Here is a 26492-nt window from a genome sequence, read left to right as displayed (position 1 = left end):
TTTCTGATAGGAAAAGAGATTGGCACAAAGAAACCAAGGATACGTGCATTAAAACACCGGGGTAATTAAATCCACGAGGTGGTAATGGATTTAGTGTTCACTGAATTACATAAGGCAGGAAACTTGGTTCCAAAGCATGGAAGTTTAAGCTGTTAGAAGCTTTGGAAAGATTAGCGTGATGTCACAGCTAGCCCTCCTACCTAAGGGACTTTAACAAGCACAGCTTGCAGTGCTCAAGCTAAAACAAGTCATTCAGTATCATAGAAAACAGAAGCAAATGCTGAAAAACATGCAGCAAATTCTTCCCAAGCCCAACAATTACTTCCTGTTGTATTCCCAGTGAGTGAAGAGGATGTTCTCCAATTCTTTGTTAGCATGGAGTAACCCACAGCCAAACGCCAGGTAGGGTTATCACTATTGGTAAATGTTTGCAGAAGGAATTATCTGCAAAAAAGTTGGATAAAAATGACACACACACAACGAGCCAACAGGCAGCATTAAATCCAACTACAGTGTTACAAAGCACTGCCTTTCCATCCGGAGATACACTGAGCACTGCATACCAACACGAAGGGATTCATATATTTACAGCTGTTCACAGTGTCCTTTATGTTCTGTGCACACAAAGCGACAGGGCAAAGCCGGCCCTGCAGCTCGATTGCTCGTCAATTTGTGAACGATGGGGGGGATTATTGCTCCCATACGGTCTCTCCTGACAAGGCGATGTTATGGCACCGAGCTCAGCGCCCATGGGCACCCGGCAATACACAGCCAGAGCCCTGCAGCATTGAAAGCACCGGGAAACAAAGACACAGCCGTGCAGAACGGGAAACAAAACTCGGTGGGGTTTTGTTCTCAGCAAAAAGTCTAAGCGTCGCCCTGATAACAGCTACGGAAAAGAACTCAAAAGAGGCTGAAAACACATCCGGCTGCACAATGTTATTTACCCGAGGGCCCTCCGAGCCCCCGCACCGCTGTCAGTCCCTCCCACCCCACATCCATAGCCCAGAATTGAGGCCACAGAACGAGATTGACCCGCAGAGCTCAGGCAGCCCCCCCCCCATACACGGACCCCCCACCCCATTTCCCCATAGGGCTCCCCCCCCCCCTCCTCATTTTACTCGCCCCTCTCCGCACACAGAGGACCTCCCCCCTCCCTCACACACACACACACAGACGACCCTCAGCTCTTTTTTTCCTCACACACAGCTGTACCCCCACCCTTCCTCCTCACACACTGAGCTACTTCTTCCTCTATCCCCCCCCCACTACACAAGCAAATGACCCCCTCAGCGCTCAGGCCTCCTCTCACACAGCCGCACTCGTTAACCCTCCCACACGGAGACCCCCCCAGCCCCCAAGGGCAGGGCAGGGCAGGGCAGGGCAGGGCAGGAGGACTCACCTTCCGACAGCTCCAGCTCCAGCTCGGCCAACTGCTCGCGGACCTCGCGAGGCAGCGAGGAGATACCCGCGGCCGCCGGCTCGGCCATGGCGGGAGGAGAAGGTAAGGGATAGGGGAAGAAAGGGAAGGGGAATAAAGACAGGCCCGGCCCGCCGAGCTCGGAGCGGCTCCGGCTCAGCGCCGGGGGCTGCGGGTCGCGGGAGCAGCGGGAGCGGCCGCCACCTCCGCCATGCTGGATACAGCGCCGCCCCAGCGCCGCGTCACGGCGGGCGAACAGCGCGTCACCGCTCGGCCCGGCCCCGCAGCCCCATTAACTCCCATTATACAGCGCCCCCTGGCGGCCATGAGAGGAACTGCGTGCGCCCCTCAGGCCCAGCTGCGTCTTCCCGCTCTCCGCTTCCCGCCTCCCCGTCCCCTCAGCTCCCCACAGACAGCGCAGAGAGACCGTTATTGGGTTTTGGGTTTTTTTTTGTATAGTTTTTTTTTTTTTGTATAGTTTTTTTTCTTTTTAAATCAGCTTTTTATTTTTTATCTTTATTTTTTTTTCTCTTCTATAACTGTTATTTCAATTTCCCATAGCACCTTGGCAATGTCAAAAAAACAAAACAAATACAAATATCATTTGAACATTTAAAGCATGGAACCTACTTGACAACAAATTTATGGGAGGGGGGGGGTTTCTTGTTTTTCTTTTGGACAGTTTTGACAACAGGAAGATACAGAAAGAGAAGCCAGATGGGTGTTTTTTATCTCCTTTCACTCAAGTTTTGCCCTATGAAGAGCTGAGAGATACTGTGGGGAAAGCTGGATTCATAGAGAAGGAACACAAAGGGTGAGCTCAATATATTATCTGAATCTTTTGTATTCTATTAAAAAAAAAAAAAAACAGAAAAAAAGAAAAAAACCCAACCATTTATGCACACTGTTAGTTTCTGGAAACTGTAATCCATAACTGAAGCTCCATAAAAATAAACCTCTGGTTTCTTAAATATAAAAGTTTTAGGTTGTTACAGGTTGGTTTGGCGGATGGGTTTTTATTATTTTTTTTTAATGTTATTTTATTTTTTTTCTCAGAAATAAGTTGCTTTAAACTCCGTTTCAAGTCCTCCCCATCTGTACATTAAAAACAGACTCCAAAAGCCTCTTGCAGTGCCTGTGCTAAAGGCACTTAGAGAAGAGCTAACTAAAATACAACAAACCAAAGCTGGGTGCCATCATCCTACAGGAAGCTTGGGCTAAAGGGAATATATATATACACACGCACACACACACATAAAGAGCATGAGAAGTCAGTCAGATTAATGGCGACAATCAGTTAACGTTTCAGAAGGAGAGAAAAAAAAATATATCAAAATTAGGAAGGAAAAGAAAACGAAAACAATTCTATTGCATATCTGTAGTCATCGAGGATTTACAAAAGAAAAAACCAACAACACTCATCAGAAGCCATTTTCCCCCCCCCCACACACCCCGAAGTGCATTTCTGTTGCATCGTCTGTAATACAATGGTGCATCTTACAAATTTAAAACATCATCTGTACATTATCAGATATTTCAACCCAGGCGGAACTCCCCCCCCCCCCCGGGACCAGTAAAAAGAGCAGACAAATTCAAGACAATTAAGCTGATATTGACAAAGTAGTAAGGCCATAGCTATTGAACTACAGTAAAGCATCGATTAAGTCACTTATTTGCTACTGATCTGCCACAGTATCACCTTTCTCTTCTGGTTAATAGAGTGGGTTACATTTTTTATTTTATTTTTTTCTCTTTTATAAATCTACTGCTAAAACTGCACCATCATACCGTGCCAGGCTAACATTATTGTATTTTTCTTTTTAATTATTAAAAAAAAAAAAAAACAAAAACCAACAACAAAACAAAGATAGCAGGAATGTAAGATACTATAAAACTAAATTTCAGAAACCAAAAGAAAACAAAATTTGCACTTTTTTTTTTGTTTTGTTTTACTACCACATGCAAATAATTAACTCCTCTTTACGCTCTCCAGCAAGAGAGCGGCCTGATCTTTTCCATGCACAACAAGGTGGAAAAGAACTTAAAAACCAAGGGAAGCACGGAAGTCAGCAATGCTGAACGCAGCTCACAGCCCATGAAAGCTGCAGGCGTGGATCATCTGCAGAGCAGGCCAGGTTCTGTTTGCACGGAGCTGCTGAGAGCTGCATTCTGAACATGGCTGTTGAAACAAGGGACGGCATCAACTCTACCAATGGATGAAGTGAGGTGAGTTAAACGACACAACACCCATGGGCTGCCCCAACAGTCAGCCTGGCTCAGTCACCTTCCTGTCCCTGCGTCCCCCTGGCAGAGCAGGCAGACGTGATGGGCGCACACAGCAGCTTGCCTGAGTCTATTCCAGGGATAAGAACGTTAGCAGCTAGCCTGTCTAAGTGAAACACTTGCCATGCAATACGAGTACTGCAGGAGAACTTGCACACAAAACTAGAGTTTTCACAGCCTTTACATTTACTTGGTTACTTCCCCCCAGTGCACAAAAGATTAGGAAAGAAAACAACGGTATCAATGGCAGGGGGGGAAGAGGAGGAGGAGGGGAATGCTAATGTGAAATCCTTGCAGGTAAGCATTAAATAAATAATTACGAGTGCTCTAATTTGATCAAAGTCTTAATGTGCTGGGGGAAAAAGAAAAAGAGCCAACGGGTTTACAGACTCATTCGTGTACATTGTACAGGAACCAAACTGCTGCTGGGAAATGTACATCCAGGACACACAAAGCATCCTTTCCACGGTCAAGTTTTCCCAATCACCATTCAAGAAAGACCAAACTGCAGTTCATCTTTTTTTCCACAAGTAATAAAATAAGTTTTGTTTAAACAAAAAAAAGAAGAAAAAAAGAAGTTCCATTTCACAATCATTAAAAGCTCTGCTTCCACCTTGGAGCACTGCGTGGTTACCAGGAGCACTGTGAGCACCCAGTGCCTCCTGAAGCCCCATGGACAGCACAAATCTACCCACACATCTGTGACTATGGCACAGGTTTTCCAGTTTGACTGCAGTCACTTTTAAACAGATCAAAAATAATCCTGAATCCCATCTCAGAACTTAAAAACATTTCAAAACGTTTTCAGTTTCTCTCCCATTCCAACAAATGTTATGGAAATAAATGGAGAAGGGTTCTGGAAGCATTCCTAAACTGCAGACGTGATCAACAGTTATTATTATTAGAACTAAATTAAACAAACCTTCCAAACCCAGTACAGGTAGTTTAACAGTGAGTAATGATTTTGGTTTGGTTCTCTTCTTTTTGTTTGTTTTTGTTTTTTTTTTTAATATATATGTGTATATATATATATTTATATATATAACATGCGTAGAAATGAACAGTTAACTGCATAAATACATCATATTGTGTTATGAATCAAATCAAAGCAATTGCCAAGCTGAATAATAAGTTAGAGAAATGACAACTCTGGCTTTATATATATACTTATAAAAATAGATATGAGTGTTCTCAAAGCAGTTGATAGAGAAATGCCTACTGAGGAAGAAGTCGCCAAGGGTTATCTGGCTAAGAAATCAGAAAATGGAAATCTTCACAGTTATTTTAACTGCCACTTACATTCATTCTAATGGCAACACTAACATATATTACTAAGATGTTTATGGTATATATCACAATTGAGTTTTCCAGTGTTCACAACTTACGACTTTAAAGTTTGTACACTTGCTATTCGCTACCGAAAGACAAAAGGCGTCATTTCTTACTGCTGGAACCTCCTAAGGCTTCACACAGCACTATGAACCCTGGCATGCTGATTTGGGCAGATTAATGAGCTGAGTCTTCCCCTTTCAGTCATTACTGTGATCACCTTCAAACTTAACCACTTACTACACAAATAGCGTTGCAAATCCAGTCGGCACAGCTAGGCCAGATGCCACCTTTCGAGCAGCTTCTCTGAACACGAGGGGTTTTGTTTAATTCTTTACCCTTACTTCCACTTGGAACACTTCTTCCAAGTCAGTTGTTACTGACATCAGCTGTAAACGAGTTCCCAGTACACGTAAACCCTGACTTCTAGCATACAGCATCCCCTGCCCTACTCCAGATCACAAAGACAGGTGAGCTGCTGACTGCCCCAGAGCAGAGCCCAGCCTGAGCCTGGTAGGGCTCTGTGGGGCACAACTCCCCAACTGCAGGCTCTTTACACAGAGCTAACACCATGGACCATGTGGCTGTCCATCACTCATCTATACTGGGTCTGCCTCACGAAAACATACCAAGATAAACGCACAGAAGCCTGCAATAAAGAGATTAGAGAAAGTAAAAAGCGAGATAAAAACAAACAAAAAGCCCCATCACGTTGCCCTCAAGGAGGCGAGGAAGGTTGAACCATAAGTTCTGACACGCTCCCTTTCTGCCTCCTTCCAACTGCACGTACCAGACAGGTTTTGCTGTCCATGTGCTCAGACCTGCAGTCCACTCTCCTGTAAAAATTCTAGTCGAAGAAGCTTGCTGATTGAGTTATTAGTAAGGTCGAGAGAGATACTCCAAGCTGGAAACACAAAGTTTACTACAGCAGTACATTCAGTTTGATCATCGGTAACGAAGCCGTGACAACAGACCTGGCTGCACTCACTCAGCCTCACACACCGACCAAGCACCTGGGCTGCAGACGTGCTCTGCAATGCAAGGCCATCAACGGCAGACGCATCATCCTACAAGCCAACTGTTAAATAGGTTAAAAAACAAAAAACAACACTTCTACTTTTACAGAAATGCTCCTTTGTTTCAAAAAATAATCATCTCTTCTCCTCCTCCCACGCCGAGCGACACGTTCATTCATCGATTCGTAACCTCTCCCTTTGTCAAAAAGCTACTTTCACAACCCCAGAACAGATTTCAAGCAGGAAACCCTCTGCAAATTAAAAACAAAAATACAAAAATTATAATCTCTATATTCATATTGATTGGAATCCTCCAGCATTTGTGAAATCACTTTCAGAGATGAATTTTGGGACTCTCCACACAAGCCACACTCCAGTTCAGTATTCCCCCTTCACGAATACTTCTTTCTCAGTCTCCTTTGCTGCTCATTAGTCCACAGCTCCAATTAAACAGAGGAACGAGCCGGACAGGTGTTACTTTGGTGACCGAGGTGGCACGTACTGCTCCTTGCCCACACGCCGCGGCGCTCCCTGAGGCGATGATCTGCGTCCAAACTGGCGTCTCTGTTCCCTGATTTTCCCCGCAGCTCCCCGGGCTGCTCCGCTGCCTCGGAACCCGGAGTGATCCTTCATCCGACCCTCGGCTTTGTCAGCAGCCTTCTCCGCAGCCCTCTCAGCTGTAGCACTGCTGTCGCTTTTGGCAGGGGGATCTACGTTGGTGCGAAGCTCCCTGAGAGGTTGAACAGGGACGGGAGGCGGCTCCTTCGGGGGCTTCTGGCAAACTTCTGCATAACTCAGCTTGCGTGGCTCCTTTGGGACCAATGGAGAAGAGCAATGTTTACAGAGCAGAATAACCACACCGCGCTCTTCCACACCATCCCAAGAATGCACACAGCGAGTGCTGAAACCACAGCTGTGGCAAACTGCACTGAAGAGATCACAGGAGCTACTCCAGCACATCTGAGGGAGAGTTCCCTGTGTTCCTCACTCCATCCCTGTGCTGGGCCTTACCTGCACAGCCACCACAGGAGCTGCATTTGTGTTAGTAGGAGATGAGGTGGTGTTCGTCCTTGGTGGCTTCGCAGCACTGACAGGACAGACAGACGCAGGTGGGGACGTGTGGCTTTTAACATCCTTCTGTACGGACACTTCTTCTGGTTTGCTCTCTGTCTGAACTGCACTGCTAAATGAAGAACAACGTAACATTAAAGCCTGTGACACAGACTGCAGAGCCACAACCATGTTTTCTGTGCAACACAATGGTACAGCTTTTACTGCTACCTTCCACAAATAGGAAAGGAAGCACAAACATTATTGCCATCCTGCAGGATGTCAGCTCCAGCCTTAGCCAGGACACACAGATTTGAACGCACTCGGTTCACGTAAGCTGCATACCTCAATACCACAGCTTCAGCCTGCCCCGATGAACTCACAGCCTGCTGGACAACGCTGTGTGTCTGTTCCTCCGGAGCAGAAGCCGGACAGCTGGGCAGCAAATCTTTGCTTTCCTGTGCAGAAAGAAGGTGCAAAATATGAACAGATGACACATGTGCTTGAATTGCTCCCCTAAATGCCAGTTACAAAAACTGAAAGCAGCAGATTCACCTGGAGAAGCCCCTGTCTCAACCACACACAAACTGTTCCTACACCAACTAACAACCCACATTTCCCCGCTTTATTCATTCCAAAGCTGAGCTTACACTATCGTAATTACAGAAGCTTCACCTAAATACTCCCACACGAAGGCAAGGAAATCCAGAACAGAGACAGAAGATGTGCTATTATATTCAAACAGCACAATGTTTGGTCTTAAAGCACTCTAACGCACAGCTCTAGCAGGAATGATTGATGGTTTAAGCAGGGGAGAAGGAAGACACAGCAAGGTGAGTTACTGTTCTCTTGCCAGGACTTGAGCAGATACCTTTTCTTTGCCGATTCCCTTGACTACATCCGACATCCTGCTCTCCAGCACAAGTTCTCCTGGTATTTTTGCTGTACTACCAGGCAAAGGTGGGAAATTCGATGCTAGCAAATCAAACTTTGGTGTCTGAGTCTTTATTTCTGTTGAAGGCTGAGGTCTCTACAAGGGAAGAAAATATGTGTTAGTTAACAGAGCCATGAGAAGTAGTACTGAAAGAGCTGAAAGTGAGCACTGGGGAGCTTACTGAGTAATGGCGACTACCCACAGCGTAGTCTAAGAACTTAAGGATTAATTATCATCAATCTAAGAACTTAAGGACTTAAGAACTTAAGGACTGTGCCATTCCTTCAGTAAGCACATGACTTGCAGTAAAGGAAGTGGAACTTACTGAAATCCGGTCATCTTCTCGTCTCCTTCGACCTCTGAAGATGTTCCTCCTTTAAAGGGAAAAACAAACCACTCGGTCACTTATCTACAGGCAAGTACATCAAAAGAGGACCCGTATCAGAGGGACTCACAGCAGCATATCATGAAGATTTACTGCTTATGCCAATAAAAATACCAACATTAATTCATCAACTGTTCTGGAAATGATTCTGGAGACAAATCAGTTATTTTGGAATAAAGACATCTTAAAGTATTTGCCAGAAGAATTGTTAGGTATTCAGTCAAGCAGGAGTTCATGCTAACAGTTAAATATTTATTGTGCTCTGTTTAAATGTAGGTTTTCTCCAGTGACAATTTACAGAAATGCCTGTTGTGCCAGTGGCTGATCTTGGCTCAGCATCATCTGAACCTCCAACACACTCTTGCATTACCTGCCCCTGCCGATGCCATAATCTCCGTTCTGCTCCATCTGCATGGTAGGAGAATCCTTCTGGGAATAGCCTTGCTCTTGGTGCCCCGTTAGCGTGCTGTTATGTCGCTCCATAACAAAATTCCTTGAGTTGGTTCTACTCAGTGTTCCATCCCCCACTGACACGGTACCGGCAGCAGCTGGACCCTCCGCAGCGTGCTCTGAGCTGTGTGACGATCGGAAGTGAGGCTTCACACTGCGGGGCACATGGCAAGAGGTTCCGTGACCCAGAGTTCAAAGAACAAAATGCAAAGCTTCCATTGCCCGCTGTTAATTTGTAGCTGACAAAAAGGAGGAGGTCAGTATGCACTGGAGCTCCATCAGAGAAGCCTTGTTTCCTCAACACTTGTCAAGAACAAAGAGACTGTTCTTCCTTACTTCCATCTATTCCTTCCATTCTAGCTCTCCTGCCACCTCTCTTCTCATCAAATGTTGCCAGCAGAAAACAGAGGTCGCTGCCTGACCAAGGGAAAACAAAATTCTCCAAAACTTGGTGCAGTGGAAGACACAGCATAACCCTGACCTGTACCTGCTGCACAGACACTGGGCTCTGGCAACTAATTTGGAGAACGAAACCTGAAGAACAAAACTTCCTGCAACACAAGCAAAAAAATCTGAACTGCAACAAGAAGCTGGAGCAGATGTATGACTGAATGTGAGCCCCACTGCCCAAAAGCCAGGATCTCAGCCCTGCTGCTCCCGTTACAAACACCTCCAACACCAACTTGTTTTCCAGACCTTTTACCCATTTATTGATCACTCAGCATCAAAGCTGTGTCTCCTCTGAACCGCGATGTGGCTGTGCACACTCAGTGTTAGTACAGCTCCAGGTCTTAAACAGAAGGCAGCACAGAACCTGTCTTTTCTTTGCCAGGTTCTGAGTGCTCAAATTCATCTGCTTTGCCAAAGCCATTTTAAATCATCTTTTAGATGGCTGAACAGAAGATATCAATTTAACTTAACCAACACTAACACTGAGAACTTTGTCACAAAACTTCCTTTCCTGCAAGGACACTGCAGCAAATCAGAGCAAAATAAACACAACCAGCTTAGACAAATGTTTAGCTACAGACAAAAATCCAATATTTAACTAGCGACTGCCTGTATGACAGAACAAATGAAGCTTAATGAGCCAGGACAAATCTAAAAGCAGCAGCTGAATGAACCTCTCTGAATGAGCTCTTCCGCAGTTCAAGAGGAGATGCATCAAACAAAGATTAATTCATATTGCACAGCTTTGAGCAGCATTAAAAACCAATTTTTAGGCCCCAGTAAAGTAACATCTTCTCAGGTCAGCCCTCAGATCTCATAATCTCAACCATCATTGAGAAGGCCACAATCTTATCTGGGCAGAAGAGCAAAGCAGAAAAGACAAGGAAAGATAAGGAGGAAAAAGAAATAATAAAAAGCAGAGAGAAAGAAAGGTGAGATGAAAGAGTAAAAGGAAGGAAAAGCATGAAGTGCAGACTGCCCAGATGCCGACTGTTGGACCTGTTCTCTCTTAGCGCGATACTTGATCATCACTGGGCCAAACTTTCAGTCTCATTCTTGCGAAGGAGTCCTGCTGAAGTATAATCCCTGTCTGCTTCTGGAACATTAAGATTTATTACTTGGTGCAAGCACAGTGGCTCAGCAAGATGAGCAGGAAAGATAAGACAACCGAGACAGACCAGCAGAACCTGCACACACCTGACCCTGAAGCTATGACTTCCCAAACACTCAAGTTTAGCAAATGGAAGTTTTAAAACACCAGAAGAGTTTTAAAAGCTTAAAGACGAGGCAGGTGCATTTACAGGAACTCAGTGGGTGTGTGGGCATTCCCAGATGTTAATCTTTAGGCACATACAATTCTTGCACGTCTCTCAGCATCCATACCTCTGAGATGACCAACGTAACAAGCAATTTTTACAAGCTTTAAGTTTGAACACAGCTTAGGGCAAAAATAAATCCAAAAAACATTAATCAAGGTCGGCATCATAGCTGTGATCTGTGCAGCTGTGACAGAAGCAGCTGCCCCATCTCCTAAGCCGTACTGCCAGCTGCAGAGCCAGCACTGAGGCTCTGCTGAGTCACCAGAGACCACATTCCCAAGTTCATCCTCTGCCAACAACCACAAACCTTAACTGCATCACACAAACACTTACAGAACTGTCAGTTGTCAACTGATTCCACAAACAGAACACAGCTCCATTTCCACGCTGCCAGCCACATGCTGAACGCAGCAGAAGAGCTCGCAAATAAACCCATTTCCACCCACACAAACAGATTACTACTCTGTTGTATTTACACAGCACTGCTCCAGCAAATACAAAGCTGTTTCCTCCTCCCCACTGCTTATATCCAAGCAGGGTCTTTGCAGTTTATCAGGAAAGATGGGGATAAAGTAAATAAACTACAAGTAACAGACAGGGCGTCGTGCAGCTGTAGCACAAAACAGTCAGGGATGCAACTGAGCTGCACATGCTGAGTGGCTCTGCAGGACTAAGCACACAGCAGGAAAAGCTCATGTTTGTGCTGCACAAGTTTGGAATCTGTGCATGACAAACGAAATCAGAAGTATTACCTTAAGAGGAAGTTATTTTGTCTGCAAAAATTCCTCTGGGGCTTTTAAAGAAGTTACCTTTGCTCTCTCCAGTGCACATGTCCATTATTTTAGGATTTTAAGTTGCTACCTTGATCCTTATTTTGTGGTATAAACCAAGTTGAAAAAAAAAAACAAACAGTTTGGTTGTTTGATCAAATAAACAACCGGGTCCCATTATGAGGCGCTGCACCCTACAGGGGTGCAATGAACACTTTGGGGTCTCAGTACTGTACATTTACCCTCTAAGAACGATGGAGGAGCCATCTTACCGATTCCTATGGAATGGGCGACCTATACTCAAAGAAGCAGCACTTGTTTTATACGATCCCGGTGTATTAAAGCCATTCACAAATCCACCGTTAGGAAAGGGGGCCTGCAACAGACACAACAGTCTCAATGGCTGAATTTAAAAGAAGAATGTTTGCAGTTACGTGACATCAGTTTCAGCAGTTATTCATTTAGTCTGCACATACTTTTATGCAGAGCTACTCCAGCTAGAATGCTGTAACCTTACTACTAGAGAGAAAACCCCACCAGGTTCACCCAGCCTTCCTTTATGAGGTCCCTGACATGAAACAGAGCCATCTGACTGCTCTGCATTCTGTAGCTGCTAACTCCACTGATCTGCCATCCAAGCCATTCCTGATGCTTTGGGCTGCCTCCCCCCATTCTCATCACTCAGTAGCTGTAACTCACCAGTGGTGTCTCAAAATAAGGTGCAGGATTTGGAGACCATGTCTGAGGCACGATGCTGTAAATAGAGTACTGCTGAGGACTATATACAGGCTGCATAAACAGCGGTGAGGCAAACTGTGCTTGTGTTTGAACAGGCTGTGCATAAACACTGGAATCCACTACCCGGTAACCATTCTTAGCAAAAAACGTGTTGATGGCTTTTATCCTGGCCTGTAAGATAGCAAATCACAGTGGGAGAAATGGAGAAGTAGAACACGATACCCTTCTTGTCTATTGAAACTGTAACACAGGGGACACAAGGAGGAAGTAGGCTGATTACTTCTTACAAACAAATGCTCTGATAAAAATCAATCAGGATACCGCTTTAACTAGAGATGTCTCAAGTTTAAGGTAACAATGCTTTCTATAGCAGTAACCACCCAGACTCCAGCTTGGACAATTCCAGACCCAGATTCCCATGGAAGAACAGATTTCACACCTCATGGGAAGCAGCACTGTGAATGTTAACCTGCAGGCACCAAATGGTAACTTCCCAAGGCTATCCACCACCTCATTCAAGTCAACAGCCTGCAGAATTATAAACTACCTCTACTTTACATCTATCCCACTGCTAATTCCTTAACCCCCCACTCCCACAAACGCATGATGTCATTCCCATAGAAACAATATTTCACTCTGAAATCCCTTATGAAATTGCCTTACCATTATTGGCTTGCCCTGAAAGGTTTTCACTTCTTCCCTTAAGTATTTAAATGCCTGCACAGAAAAGATTAACATTAGAATACCCTGATGAAACTGTACCTCTTAAAAGACATGACTTAATGTGCTTCCTTCTAAGCCCAGCTAACTTATCTGGTATCCTGAATTTGAAGTGTTATCTAACACAGTTGAGGCTGGCAAGTTCTGAGGCAAGCAGACAGGTGAACTGTAATGCTACAGCCTTCTAACTTCTAGATTAACTAGAATTTGGATATAATCTCATAAAATATCAAGAGGGAGGATCAGTAAACAAACAATACTTTAAGCTCTGGGCAGCAGGCATGCAATTCTCTCAAGCAGGGGAAGCATCAATAACAAAACAGAGGTAATAATACCAAATAAGAGCTGGAGGCAGCCTTACCTGCTGAGCATCTGTGTCAGACTGGAATGTAACGTACCAGTTGTTGTTGTGAGCAAACTCACAGCTTATGACTTTGGGGCAGTTTTCGTTTTTAAACAAAGCCTTAACCTCCTAGGGGAGATAAAGACATCAGGTACTTACGGTAAGTTTCACCTGACCAGAAATGCTCTTTTATTCCCTTTACAGAACAGCAAATTACCTTCTACCAGTTAATGAGCTCAACAGCATACCAAGCTCCCCAACTAAAACCAGAGGAATTAACTGACTAAAAATCACCATAAGAGAAAAAATCACTACTGGAATAGAACTGGTGATACTTCTGTATGAGAGAGATCAGGCGACTGAGACAGTCATCTCCACAAGAATGCTTCCAAGGGATATTTCTCATTTGACAATTAATTAATTGCAACAATGGATCATATTTCAGACAGGACAAATGTACTGTTCAATGTTTGCATCCAAAGAACCAATTAAAACTGTGAGTAGACAAACACCCCATGTCACAACCTTAAGAAACAAAGAACCAAATCATTCTGTCAGCCAAATATCAGTAGGAATTTTATTATCCCCCCTTCTCTGAACATAATGAGCTCAGCTCACATGAATGGGAGATGTGTGTGTTTAAGAACATTTCTTGCTGCCAAAACAACTGTCTGACTTCAAGTCAAGAAATTCAGCCTGAACTCCAGTCTGCGTCCTGGGCTGATTTCATTTTTGGATCTAAAGAGATCAGTGCAAAGTTCCCTCCAGAAAAGCCTCTCTAGCTCCATTTTGTTGAAAGTTCACTTAAGAACATTTTCAGTATTAGGAAATAGGAGCAACAAAGTCATTTGCATTTGAGCTACTTTTGTCAATGGATCCAGACAGAAAAAAAAAACCTACCTCCACAGGTGTTGTTTCAGGGATCTCACGGAGAATGACAATACATCGTTTGTGGTTTGGTCTGACTTTCTCCCCTGTCTCATCCACTTGTACCATAGGAGAAGCTACAATTAAAACACAAAAAATGGCTTAAAATGGGACAATGTACAAGGCAATCACTGCTAATACCACTATCACAAAGCAGCCTCTCACCAGCATGGATTCAGGCATTTATAATAAAGCATAACTCGAATTCAAGAGTCTGAAGCCACCCCTTATACATATTCTTTGCCATACAAAGATCTCTTCAGCATTTACCAAACACCCAGACTTACATCTCAAAACGTCCAGAATAAGGTCCATATCAGTTGTCAGCTTCTTAATACCTTCCATGTTAGCAATCGTCCATATTGGAACAAACTGATCGCTGTCCATTTGAGACATCAAGTAGAGATCCTTGGAAAGATTCTCACTAAGAAGACAAATTAGTTTATTTTATTTTATTTTTTTTAAATAAAATTCCACCATCTTTTCTTTCTTTTTTTTTAAACAGATGCCTTAAAACAACCACGTATTGCAAGGCTTCAATGTTCACCAACACCACTCACAGCCACTGTGGCCAAAACATACTCAGATTTCATCGCTTAGCAAAAGTCATGGAAGATCAATGCAAAGCAGAGTAAGGTGATTAAAACTGCCTTGATGGAAGTTAGAGCACACTCTGTTTTAGCAGAGAAAGCAACACAATCTTGCTAAAGACATCTCTAAATTACCCCAGCACCTCACAGCACAGAGATCAGCCTGGGTTCCCATTCCTGACAAGGATGAATGGATGGGGCTGAAATGCACCACAGCACTCCAGCAGATCTCATGTCATACTGCACCCAACTCCTGTCACCCACAGCTCACGTGTTTATCAATCAAACAAATAAAACCAAGTATTTGCTACAAGTTTTAACCAAGAGTTCACACAAAGCTGAGAGCTGACTGTACCGTGAGAAGCAGAACTCGAGTTGTTTCCTCAAACATTCTCTAATATCTTCTGTGGACACAACGGAGTTGCCTTCACCTGAAATTTATCACATTCACCATCAGATCTCAGTTCCACATCAATAACAGAACACTTTTCATTGCACAACTCAAGCATGAATCCCTCAGGGTAACAAAGGAAAAGGTCACAGAAGACACATTTAAAGATGGCCACACTACACGCTCCAGGCTGTGTCACTCCTGTTGTGCTGAGTTAGATCCCATGGGCTTCATCTACCTGGCCAACTGCAACGGCTGGTTTGGATTTCCTTGAATACAAACTGAATGGGAAATGACAACGTTCCTGCTCATTTACAAGCCCTATCTCAAGGGCAGCATGCACTGCAGAGCTACAGCTACTGACAGTGTTGTTCTTAATCAAATACCCACCGGCCACTTCGTAGATTTGGTATCCAAGATCTTCTGTTGTTAGGACAATTCCATTGGCAGCTGCTTCATCAATTCCTGTGCCATTCCTCGCAGCTTCACACGACGTGGAGTACATCACTTCATAGTGCTTGCAGCTCTCCTCCGAAATCTCTGCGTTACCTGGCAGTAGAACAGACCATCAGCAGAACCCCAACTATCAACTTCAGAACAACTTCCATTGAAAAACATCAGCGTTTTCATACTCCAGAATGCAGAAATAACACGGCCTGGATTCTCAATGTCTGCGCTGCAGCGGACAGCACTTCCCACCTCCCCATTTTCACAACCATCTGGATTGCACAAAGGTCTCAGTAAATACCATTATCCCAAGGCTGTAGGATTCCCCCATAGCAGAGGGGTGGTTTAAGACAAGACTGTGCTGCAATTTAAACCATTCAAAGCTCCCCAAAACCTTCAGAACTGCTCTGTAGTTTCTACCCCATTAACAGCACTACCATGCAGGAGTTCTCCACATCACCAGGTCATCTTCCAGCGGCCCTCAGAGCTTATTTTCCCGTTCACAGGGTCAAGTTTATACTAAAGTGCAGCAATGGCACACAAAGACATTTTGAACCCATTTCTACACATTTAGCACCTTGTTTCCCTCTTAGCGCGTTACAGTCATCACCGGGCCTTCCGAGCTCCACTACCATCACATCAGAGCTATGGATCCCTCCCTGAATTCCATCACAGCTCCCACACACCACAGCCCGTAACCAAACCCGGTGCTGGCTCATCTCACCCTCTGTCTGAGTCCCTGCCACAGCCGCTGGTTCGTGCCATGGCAGCTCTGTGCCATTGCTCGGCGGCGCCGCCTCGCCGCTGCCCTGGGGACCCTCCTGCCACACCTTGGCGTTGGGGTTCAGGCCGGCTCCTTTGGATGTTACCTGCTGAGAAGAGCACAACAATTCCATTAGGGGAAGTATCTTATTTCTACCTCCTCAAAGCGCTGCCTCCAACTTCTTTATTTACAGCTCCGATAGCAGCAGGGGAAGCTGCTGGCTGCCAGGCTCTGCTCACCCTCCAACCTTAAAGGCTTCCAGTCCTCCTGCCACCTTTCAGCAGAAAAGGGGAAAACAACTACAAAGAAAACCCACCACATTCCAAAAGGAAGAGTTACCAACGAGTTACTGAACTTCACTGGTGACATCTATCCTAACACAGCACTGCTTACACCAGGACTCCTCATGAACCCAGGTGAGCATTCCCTGATCTCTCTATGACTTGAAGAAAGCTGTTGGCAGGCACTGATGTGTTTTTGGATGGAGGTAAACTTGTAACGCAATGAATTCAGCCCACACCGCAACGAGGTTTTGTGACTGTGAGCAGAAGAACGTGGCTGGAAATGGAAAGGAGAGGCAGCAGCAGTGCAGTGTGAAGGAACAGAGCAGCTCCTCTCCAACAAAGTGCTGGGCCCAAAGCTCAGTTTGCAGCTGCAGCACATTCCCATCGCTCCACACTGCACTCTGCCCCCCACCAGCCCCTCCTGTGATGCAGCACCGTGGCAGCAGAGTGATTTAGCTTTTCAAAGCAGATCCCATTTCCTTCCATTTACTTTTCATCCGAATTAAAACCAAATACCAACGAGCATCCAGGAGATGATTCATTACTTACAATGCTACCTCCCTACCCCACGTCTTACAGGTTCAAACCGAGCTCAAGATGAAAATAGCTGCAACGTGCAAATCTGATAAAGTGAAACTGAAAGATTTAAGGGAAGAAAAGCAACCCCGGGTAAGTCTGACTTACTTCAGCACATCCTGGAAGTCACACACGTTAATGGGGAAGTTCTGAAGTCACAGAAAAAAAAGTGACGAGAAACCAAATAGATTCAGGCTGGTAGAGAAATGAATGGGCCTATTAATACAGTGTCTGAAATACACTCCTGAAACAGAGCGTGGGCTACTTCCTCTTTGTTGCAGTGCATTTAATGACACATAATGTAGCTCTGGAAGACCCAGCCCTGATGTCATGAAGCTTAATAGCAAGACACCACAGGCTCTGAGCAGATAAAAAGTCCCTCATTTACATCAGCCTTTTGAGGATATCATGTGCTGCGCCCTGAGAGCAGCGCTGCTGTTCCAGCAAGTGGCTCTATGGGAAAAGAGGCCAAAAAACACCAATTCCTGCTTATTTAGGGGAGGTTAACAAACACCAGGCCCTTCCATTGGCTGCCCAACAACCCTCCCTGCTGCTATCGGGAACTTTCATGATGAGGTTAAAGCTTTACAGGGATACAAAGGTTAGGAACGCTCGCTGGCATCCACGAGCTGACAAAGCTCCCAGCTGAACCTCCCCCATTTCACCTCAATTTCAGAAACGTGGTCAAAGATTCCCCTCCAGAAACTCCCCCAAGTTGGTCACTGAAGCCCCCCCCTGCTCTTGAGAAGAAGGCAAATATTGCCTTGTGTTCTATCGGTCTACGTTACCTTCCACAGATGCAAGTGAGCCTATAAAAATGAAAGCACAGCTTCTTTAATGCTGTATTATCCTGTAAAATCTGAATGCTGAGTGTGGGATGGAATTTGCAGAACAAACTGAGAGCCCTAAAAGAGCAGCCAGGTGAGAAATCTAAAAGAACTCACTGAAACTTGTGAGGTGAGAACCTGAACATCTTCCAGAAGGGAAAACATAAGTAGAGGCAAATAAAAATAACTATTAATAATGAAGAAATTGGCAAATCTATGGGAGATTAGAAAAGAGAAACCTTATGGTGGCTGATGAGGAAACACCTGCAGGGACTGTTGCCCATCAGCTGCTCAAGGCTCAGGCAGGCTGACAGGTAAATGAAGGGCAGTGCTGCCACTCACACAACTGATCTGCACAGCCCCACCTGAACCCATCGCGTCTGTGTGAGCTGTGTCAGCCATCTCAGTGCTCACAGCCCTGCTTTCCTCACTGGGAAGCAGCACTGGCAGCAATCAGGGCAGCATTTCACCCATCCTGAGCACTTAAATTCGGCCATGGCTGCAAGCAAAGCACAACTATCCATCCCAAACACCAGCAGGTGAACAACCACGAGCCTCACAGCATCACCTCAGCTAAGAGACCTGCAAACAGAAGCGCACGCGGTGATGAAATCAATTTGCAATCAGTGCGTGCACACCTGGGCTAAGCCTGAAAAACAGCACTGACAGCTGGACTCGGTGAGCTGATAAACCCCCCCAAAAGCTCCACGACCCCCAGCACAGCCCCAGCACAGCCCATCCCTATGGGGCTTTTCAGGCTGAAGCCAGAACTGAAGCTGCTCTGTGCACCCCAGTGATTCACAACAGCCGACTCTGAGCTCACACTGGAAGGGGAAGCGCCTTCACAAGGTCAGACGTGTTTCATTTGGAGCTTCTGAGAACGTCACTGATGGATCCTGAATGAAGATGGCAGAAACTCTCAAAAAGGAAGAAAGGAGACCCAAAAAACACAAGGAAAATATGGCGTGTGCCTTCATGGGACTCAGGGAACACCCAATGGGAGCTCAGAACCCACAGAGCCCCACAGTCAGCTCCGTGCTGCTCAACTTCAACCCTACAAACCCAGCTCTCACACTTTGTATCTATGCAGCCTTTTATTCCCCCCCGCCCCCACTTCCACAAGCCTCGAGCAGCAGCACCGAGTCAATCACCTTCAAGGCGCACTCACAAACATTTACACGCTCAATGCAGCCCGTGTTCCCGTGTCCCCTCTCGGAGCAGCCCGGTCCGTCACCGCTCGGTTCCTTTTCTCGCTGTTCGCCCCTCGAGACGGAACTGGGGGAACCACGCGGCGCGTTGAGCAGCCCCGGGCCCCGCCACCTCGGCGCGGGGTTGGATCGGTTGGATGCGGTTCGGCTGCGGTTCCGCTCGTTGTAACGTTAATCGGGGCCGCCCCAGGCGCAGCCGCTCCCGGTGTAACGTTAATGTAACGTTAATGTAACGTTAATGTAACGTTTAACCCCCCGCAGCCGCTCCCGGCCGAGGCCCCGCGCGGCGCGTCACCTTCAGGGCGGTCCCAGCGGCGCCGCTCCCCGAAGGTCACCGCGGTGCCTTTCACCGCCGCCCCGCGTTGTCCCCGCCGGCTCGTTCCCGCTCCCCGCCCCCTCGTCTCGTCTCTTTTCTCCTTCTCTCCTCCCGCCCGTCGTTCCGCTCCCGCCGGACCCGGATTTGCTGTGTCAGCCCCGTCCCCTCCCCCCCGTCCTCCCGCCACATGGCCCGGCCCGTTGCCGCTCTCACCTCTACAAACAGCAGCATCGCTCCCTCCTCGCTCCTCCCGGCGGACCCTCGCTCCGCTCCGCGCTCCCCGCTTCCCGCCGGCGGCCGCGCCAGCGCCGAGGACACCCGGGCTCCGCCTCCGGCCGCTGCCGCCAGGCCCGGCCCCCGTCTCTGTCCGCCGCCCGCTGCCGATTTCCGGGCCGCGAGGAATCGCTTCCGGGACGAGGGAGGAGCCGGAGCGGCCCAATCGCGGACGGGGCGGCGGCAGGAAGGAGCCACGCGACCCGACGGGGGGGAGACAGCGCCACCTGGTGGATGGGAGGGGGATGAGCAGGAGCCGGGAGATGAGCGAGATGGTGCCGCTTTGTTTTACGGAAATTGGCCCAAATTCGGACCCTTCGTCAGGGGAACGAGCCGGGATCCCACGGCTGGGAGCGGTGGAGTCACCGTCCGTACAGTGGACGTGGTGATGGGCACGGCGGGGTGGGTTGGAGCAGCAAACAGAGCCTGCCCCAAAGTGACTGCGTCAAATCTCAGGGAGCGAGGGTTGATTTGGGGCTTTGGGTGATATGGGAATATTCCATTAAAGTCCAGCAGCCCTGCAGGGGAAGCCCGGCCCCACTTAACACCATTACCTGCAATTACGGCTCAGCAAATGGCGTGAGTTTGAGGCAGGGAGGGAATCAAAGTCCAAGGAAGAGATTAGAGGCGGCAGCACAAGCTGTGCCCCAAATTGCTGGCACAGATGGTGGATCCCAGGAGCATCTCACACGTCTGAGATGCACCTCGGTGACATTCCTCGATCCTGGGGGCTGCAGGATGGAACTGACGGCCTCCATCCTCACCCACCAGATACAATCAGACCGAGCACGTTTCATCTTCAAAGCACTTTGCAAACATTAATTCATTAATCCTTTTACCCTCCTGTGAAGTCATTAAGCGTTATCCCCGTTTTACAGACCTCTTTATCTTCAGAATCTGCTGGTTAATTTTTCATGTACCCACCGCAATATCACAGCAATAGAGAAATCATAGCACAGAATCGTTCTGATCCTCGTCTTCAGGGTCAGCTCTGAAAATCCCACAGGAGCTTCAGCACTTCAGGCAGGCCACAGTTTTCCTTTGCTCCTGCAGGACGCCCCCATTTAATCACACTGGTAAAATCGTCCATCAGCTGTTGGCCAAATCACATCCACAATTGGTGGAGCTCTTACTCACTTACAACCTCATCGGGCTTCAAGATGGGGCAGAAAAAACAGACCCAGTCTATAGAGCCACTAAATCATTCATCTCCCAACAATAATTGTTTTGTCTTCCAAGGGAGCAATTCAAAAGGGACGGTTCAAGAACCAGAACAGGCTGTAATCAGATAACATTTAATCCCCATCTGAAAGGCAAAGAGAAACAGTTTTGTGTTTACACCACAGTCCGGTTTCCTTCCTGTTAGTCACCAGCTCCTGTTATATCCACTTATAGGAGGGTGGTGAGGCCGACAGCGTTCCCTCAGCTCCACCCCAAGTGCCAGGAGCCCAAATCCCACCGAGCAGCTCCCAAAGGCTTTCTCTGCTCATTTGGTTTTGGAATCGCAGCAGAAACAATCGTCCTTCTGTCCGTGATGTGCATCAATTCATTCTGCTCCGCCACACGCTGAAATGAGATGTTGTATTGTGAGAACAAATGAAGGGCACGGAAGAAAGCTCCTCTTTATGGCTCAGTTTGGTAGAGTCAGACGAGAGAAGGATTTATTTTTGTTATTGGTCAAATTATCTGACTCTGAGGGGATGCCAGTAAAAACTGGGATTGCCCACATCGTATCTTTCCTCTGCTCCATTTATTCTTGCACCTTCTGAATCTATGGCATCTCAGGAGCATCTCATCTGCTGCTCCATAGGGGGAAGCAATGCTGGAGGAGGAGGAGGGCTGACAAATCCCCATAGAACAACAAGCAAAACCTTCCCCAGGCATCAGAGCCAAGAGGACATTTCCAGCACCCGCTGATTTTGAGAGAGGAAACTCCACCTCAAAGCAGCTCTGAGGGCACAGCAGCAGGAATTAGTCCCAAAGAGGCCAGAAGGTGAATGTTGTAACCACGGGGCAGGCTGAGAAAGGCAAAAGAGCAACACTACCTATTGTAGTCAGAAGCCTGGAGCAGCTGGCAAGAAGATTAATTAGCTCTGGGTGTGAGCTGGAACCACACACCCAGCAGCCCTGAGGTCTGGGTTACTCCCAGCAAAGTGGGATGTGCAGATTTCTCCCTGATTACACTGAGGCAAGGATTCCATTTTCCTATTCCTCGGCTTTCACCTCAGTTCTATCCACACATTGGCTTCAATTGCAGCTGAATACAAACAGTGTGTGTATGAGGAGAGACTACAACGCATTCTTCCTTATTCTGATGGGATCCCAGTGTGGCAAAAGCTCCACCTGCCTGTTAGACTAAACACCAGCCAGGGACATTCTGGACTCCATTAACCATTACAAGCCACCGACCTGAGAGCTGATGCCAGACCAGTTCCAACTCCTTCAATACTTACAATAGCAAAGCAAAAGGTGTTGAATTTGATGTGTCTACAATCACAGTCTTGCTATCATCACCAGTGAGGAGTAAATACTGATAAACGGTGCACAAACACTGAGCTGGCAGCACTGCCTGCCCCAGCCCTGTGGGTGCACCCATGTGGGACAGTCAGGGTGCCCAAACAACTGCAGCACAGCCCTTGGGATCAGTGTTTTCCCAGCACACAGAGCTGCAGGCACTGGCTGGTTCTCTTCGGTGGCTTGGCAAATATGTCAGAAAAGGCTGTTCTCAGCAGGCTGCTAGGAAACATCTGGCTTTAATTCTTCTTTAAAGCCATGACAGTCGTTTGGACACCAAACCACTTTCCTTTCATCTATCCGGAGGACCAACCCTGTGGCAGAGCAGCTGACTTTCAGGCTGCCATTACAGCGTGCTGACTTTCATTACCCTGCAGGAAGAAAGAGGTCACAGAGGAGCCAGGGCTGCACTCTTCACAGGGGGAGAGATTGCAGCCGATGTCTTTTCCTGCTCTCCTCCCTATAGTTCTTCTTTTCAAGTTGTTTCAAGGCATACAAGGGCTCAGAGTCCAGCTTAGACCTGATTTAACTCCATTCTGAGAACCAAAGCTCTTGAGGAACTGACTGATGTGGCACAATGTCCTGAGCAGGGCAGGGTGCTGCAGGGAAGAGCTGCATCTGTTCAGCAGTCCCACAGCTGAGGATGCTGGAGGCTTTGTGGACGGGCTGGCAACGCTGGGAAGGAGTCTCTGATAAAGAGGAATGCAGGCAGAGGAGTTTCCTCAACAACTGCTGGTATCAATAAGTAACAGTTATATCAGAGGGACAAACGCTTTGAGCTCTTTGGGCAGCTGAAGAGGCCTAAAGCAAGAACAGTGAATGCTGGAAAGTTCAGCTGCGCCATCACATGATCCATGTAACCACAGCAAAGTTTTATCCAAAGCCAGGGAGGCTCTTGGCTCCGCGTGCAGGTCTGAGCTCAGCAGATCGTGCAGTTGCATTTGCACAAATTGCCACCGGTGCTGTAGCAAACTGAGCACAGTCCAGGCAGAACCAAACCCCACCAGTGTGGGATGGGTGCCTCTGTGATGGATGAGCACCAGGCAGACAGCACAGAACTGCAGCTCCAAGCAGCAGCCAGGCAACAGCACTGAACAATCAGTTTCCCATGTCAGACCGGCTACGCCCAAAGTCTTGGCAGTGCTGGAGCGTTCGCACTGTGGCAGCAATATTAAATACAGCAGCTCTTCTCATCTGCCCACCCTCATGTGCCACGCTCACTGCTAAAAGGATTTTCCCTTTTAGTTCAAGAGCCTGTAATAAAAGCTATATACACAGACAGACAATATACTGTCCTGTGCATTAAAAGCCATTGTCCAGCGTTGTCTGGAAGGAAAAGTGCCATGTGGCAAGAGCACAGGAGTGCTAACAGCCAAAGGAAATTCCTGAATAGTTCAAGCAAGTCTGTTGGTGACTGTGAGTTTCTCTCCTCTCCCTGCAGCACCAACATTATTTGCAGGGCAGCCAGGACACACAGGAGCTGGTCTCCAACGTCCTGGTGCAGGACAGCAGGAGCCTCTTACTGTCACAGGACCCTGGCAGGGAGTTGGAGTGAATCATGCAGAAGGAAAGAACTGGAGCAGGAAATACAGCTGCCAGGCTGACTCAGCACAGCTTCTCTCTTGAACCTTGAACAGATGGGAATTGTGAACAGTGTTAATGTTTAACTCCACCAAAAATCCCCTGTTTAGCAAAAGGCATCTGAGAGTCACCAGCTTCTCTGGAAGGAGCTGCTTTGCTTTGATAGGAAATGCACCTTTCAGCAGGCAAATCAAATCCAAAGGGTCTCCCAACAATTAATAACATCCAATAATAACCAATAAGCTCCAGCAAGGTGACAGATAAAAATCGATTACTCCCTGCAGACCTGCACTGTGCTGGGCACACCAAGTCACACCATAACTACAGGCTTGCTTTATAAACCTCCCATGTGCATTGAGTGATGAAAACAAGCAGTATTTTTAAAGAGAGACACATTAAGGAAGAAGAGAAACCTGCGCTGATCTCGTAGGACAGAAGCACTCATTGTTTTATTGCACTTTACCTGCAGAGTTAATACTTGGGTGCGGTTTGCTTGGTTTTCTTTGTTGTGGTGCTGCCACGTGCTATGGGAAAGAAGCAATCCTGGAGTCAAACTGCCTGAAGGAGAGCTTGGAAAGGGCTGCAGGAGCCAACAAGGGCACTCGTGCACCTTAAATATAAGAGATACTGGGTCCTAACTTCTTTCTGGTACAGCAGTTTTCTGTAGGGCTTAAAGCTCAGTCCCACAGTCACCACATCGGTGATGGTATCTCCTTAAAATTCTGCTATGCTACTTTAATGATGTATATTTTTTTCTACCAGCTTCCCTTCATTAAAAAGGAATAAATAAAAGGGAATGTAAGGACTGATAGAGAGTTGTTTGGAAGTGAAGTAAAATTCCAGTTTAATTGCTGATTAAACAAATGAGCGGTGCTGCTGGGTCACGTGAAGTTCATTGGTTGGGTGGAGGGGAAAAAAAAGGCCACGTGTGTGTTCAAGCACCGTCCGTACCTGTGAGTGTCCCTTCAGCAGCTGCCTCACCTTCCTCCTGCTGCTGGGACCCTCCTGTAGGAAGTTCAGCAGCTCCAACAACCAGAGGAAGCAGGCAGAGGTGCAGATTTCCTCAGCTGGAGTTGTCATGAGAGCTGAAAAGGCAAGAGAAAAGTTATTTAGACTCTTATTTGAGGATAAATGATGCTCTAAGAGTAATGATGGAGAAGATGCTGCCCCTTTTATGAAGGACAATAACCAAAAAAACCCCAAACACCAGTTGCATTAAACATAAGCCTGTTAATAATTACACCTGAGGTTATTCTCCTGGAATAGGTTGGTTGTATCTTACTGCCTTGTCAGCTTTTCTCCCTGCAGCTCACAACAATCTCTTACTAAACCATAAAGACACCAGAAAACACTCCAGTCCTTTTCAGTCTGCGATGGGCTCAGAGCTGTCAGCTGCAGCTCAGGAAGGGGAGCACAGCATTGCTATGGACACATCTCTGAAGCCACCTGTATGATGGGAATAATGAAAAGATGGTGGTAAATACCCAAAAGGTTGTTCATAGGAAAAACTCACCCATATGGAAACCTTCAGTCTGTTGGGAACCACTGAGGCAACCTCCACCAAAGAAGTCACTAAGAGATGCTGCCTTAGTGGTGGTCAGCCCTTAAATGAGGTCTAGAGTCGAGCTCCAACCCATCTGGGAGCACAGCTAAATGACTCTCACCTGTGCTCCCACAGCTGACCCAACACTTGCCTCAGCTGATTAATCAGAGGTTCAGGCTGTGATTACCAATTTCTCATACACCACCAGCTCAGGATACAACAACAGGTAAAAGCTGCAGCTGAATATTGGTTGTTTCCAAGATGGACACCAAGGTGAGGCCAAAGTTCTCATCTCTGCTGTTAGAAAAGTCCTCTGTCTGCTCACAGCTGGAGCAGATCTGGTCCCAGCAGCACATTAGAACATGATGGAGATCCAGAAGGTCCAGAGGAGGGCAGGGAGCAGAGTCTTCATAAGGAGCCACCAAAATTGTTGGGACTCTTTAGTTTATAGGGGAGGCTTTGAAGGATCTCAGTGAGGCTTTTAAAGGTGTGAGGTTGGTAGAACAAGGAAATGCCAACTTTGCATTCACCACATTTGCCTACAGAAGAACACTTTGCAACTGCAGGATCAGCCGAGAGGACAAAGTACTTTTTGACACAAGGAACCTGCTGTGAGAGAAAACAACATCATGAGCAACAGCAGGCACATAAAGGGGTAACGATGCACCCTTTAAACTCTCAGTGAAGTTACAAAGCTCATAACTTAAGCTGTGTGTATTTTCCAGGCCAACACTTTTGCTTTTCAATGGAAAGAGTGCAGCCAGCGGCTGAGGTTGTGCTGCAAGTAATGCCAGCTATTGACTCCAGCTCGTTGTTTCCTGCTTCATGGCTGGGGTGGGTGGGGAGCTGTGCTGAGCATTGGGTGCAGAGCTGGGGCTGCAGGGAGGCCTGGATGAGCTCTGAATGTGTGGGAGTGAAGGCAGTGTTTTAACTCAAGGATTTCATGCTCTTAGGGATAATAGAAGGGATGTGAGAAAGAACAAACAAATAAATATATATAAATACATAAAAGGGCACCTACAGCAATTCCTGAAGTGCACCCAGC

The 26492-nt window shown here is 46.8% G+C and overlaps 2 protein-coding genes and 1 long non-coding RNA gene across 12 annotated transcripts in view; all 3 read right to left on the bottom strand.

Moving 5' to 3' along the window:
- Positions 1–1659, bottom strand: part of DIP2B (DIP2 acetate--CoA ligase B (putative)) — a 59441-nt gene extending 57782 nt beyond the window's left edge. For all 3 annotated transcript variants that reach the window (XM_015886830.3, XM_085534116.1, XM_085534118.1), the window contains exon 1: positions 1403–1659. In XM_015886830.3, coding sequence (XP_015742316.1) covers positions 1403–1490 — 88 coding nt within the window. In that variant the 5' untranslated portion in view covers positions 1491–1659. The remainder of the gene's footprint in view (positions 1–1402) is intronic.
- Positions 1660–1852: 193 nt separating this feature from the next.
- Positions 1853–19919, bottom strand: LARP4 (La ribonucleoprotein 4). 7 transcript variants are annotated; one of them, XM_032441073.2, is made up of 16 exons: positions 19750–19919; positions 16287–16431; positions 15506–15664; positions 15080–15155; positions 14422–14558; positions 14108–14211; positions 13226–13336; positions 12808–12861; positions 12106–12315; positions 11679–11782; positions 8788–9021; positions 8358–8406; positions 7970–8128; positions 7444–7556; positions 7060–7231; positions 1853–6858 (listed from the first exon to the last, which is right to left on the bottom strand). In XM_032441073.2, the coding sequence occupies exons 1-16, from the start codon at positions 19765–19767 to the stop codon at positions 6523–6525; spliced, it is 2181 nt and encodes a 726-aa protein (XP_032296964.2). In that variant the 5' UTR covers positions 19768–19919; the 3' UTR covers positions 1853–6522. The 7 variants fall into 7 exon arrangements, with proteins under 7 accessions (XP_032296964.2, XP_015742327.2, XP_015742328.2 ...); XM_015886841.3 differs by having other exon boundaries at positions 16287–16434; positions 19750–19904; XM_015886842.3 differs by having other exon boundaries at positions 7060–7228; positions 16287–16434; positions 19750–19904.
- Positions 19920–21088: 1169 nt separating this feature from the next.
- LOC146751560 (uncharacterized) lies at positions 21089–24989 on the bottom strand. Of its 2 annotated transcripts, XR_014941370.1 has the most exons (3): positions 24856–24952; positions 24368–24428; positions 23816–23951 (listed from the first exon to the last, which is right to left on the bottom strand). It is a non-coding gene; the product is annotated as an uncharacterized LOC146751560 (long non-coding RNA). The 2 variants fall into 2 exon arrangements; XR_014941371.1 differs by lacking the exon at positions 24368–24428 and having other exon boundaries at positions 21089–23951; positions 24856–24989.
- Positions 24990–26492: the final 1503 nt, after the last annotated feature.

The sequence above is a fragment of the Coturnix japonica genome, unplaced genomic scaffold, assembly GCF_054131305.1.
Source record: "Coturnix japonica strain WE unplaced genomic scaffold, WE-NBRP24 Scf075, whole genome shotgun sequence".
Classification (NCBI taxonomy): Eukaryota; Metazoa; Chordata; class Aves; order Galliformes; family Phasianidae; genus Coturnix; species Coturnix japonica.
Note: the sequence above shows the minus strand (reverse complement) of the source record. Positions and strands in the feature narration are given on the sequence as shown.

Coding starts and splice junctions, on each gene's coding strand:
- LARP4 (XM_015886841.3), bottom strand. Junction 14,212..14,421: donor TATTCTGGACGTTTTGAGAT/GTAAGTCTGGGT, acceptor TTTTAATTGTAG/CTTCTCCTATGGTACAAGTG. Junction 9,022..11,678: donor CGCCCATTCCATAGGAATCG/GTAAGATGGCTC, acceptor TGTGCCCCGCAG/TGTGAAGCCTCACTTCCGAT.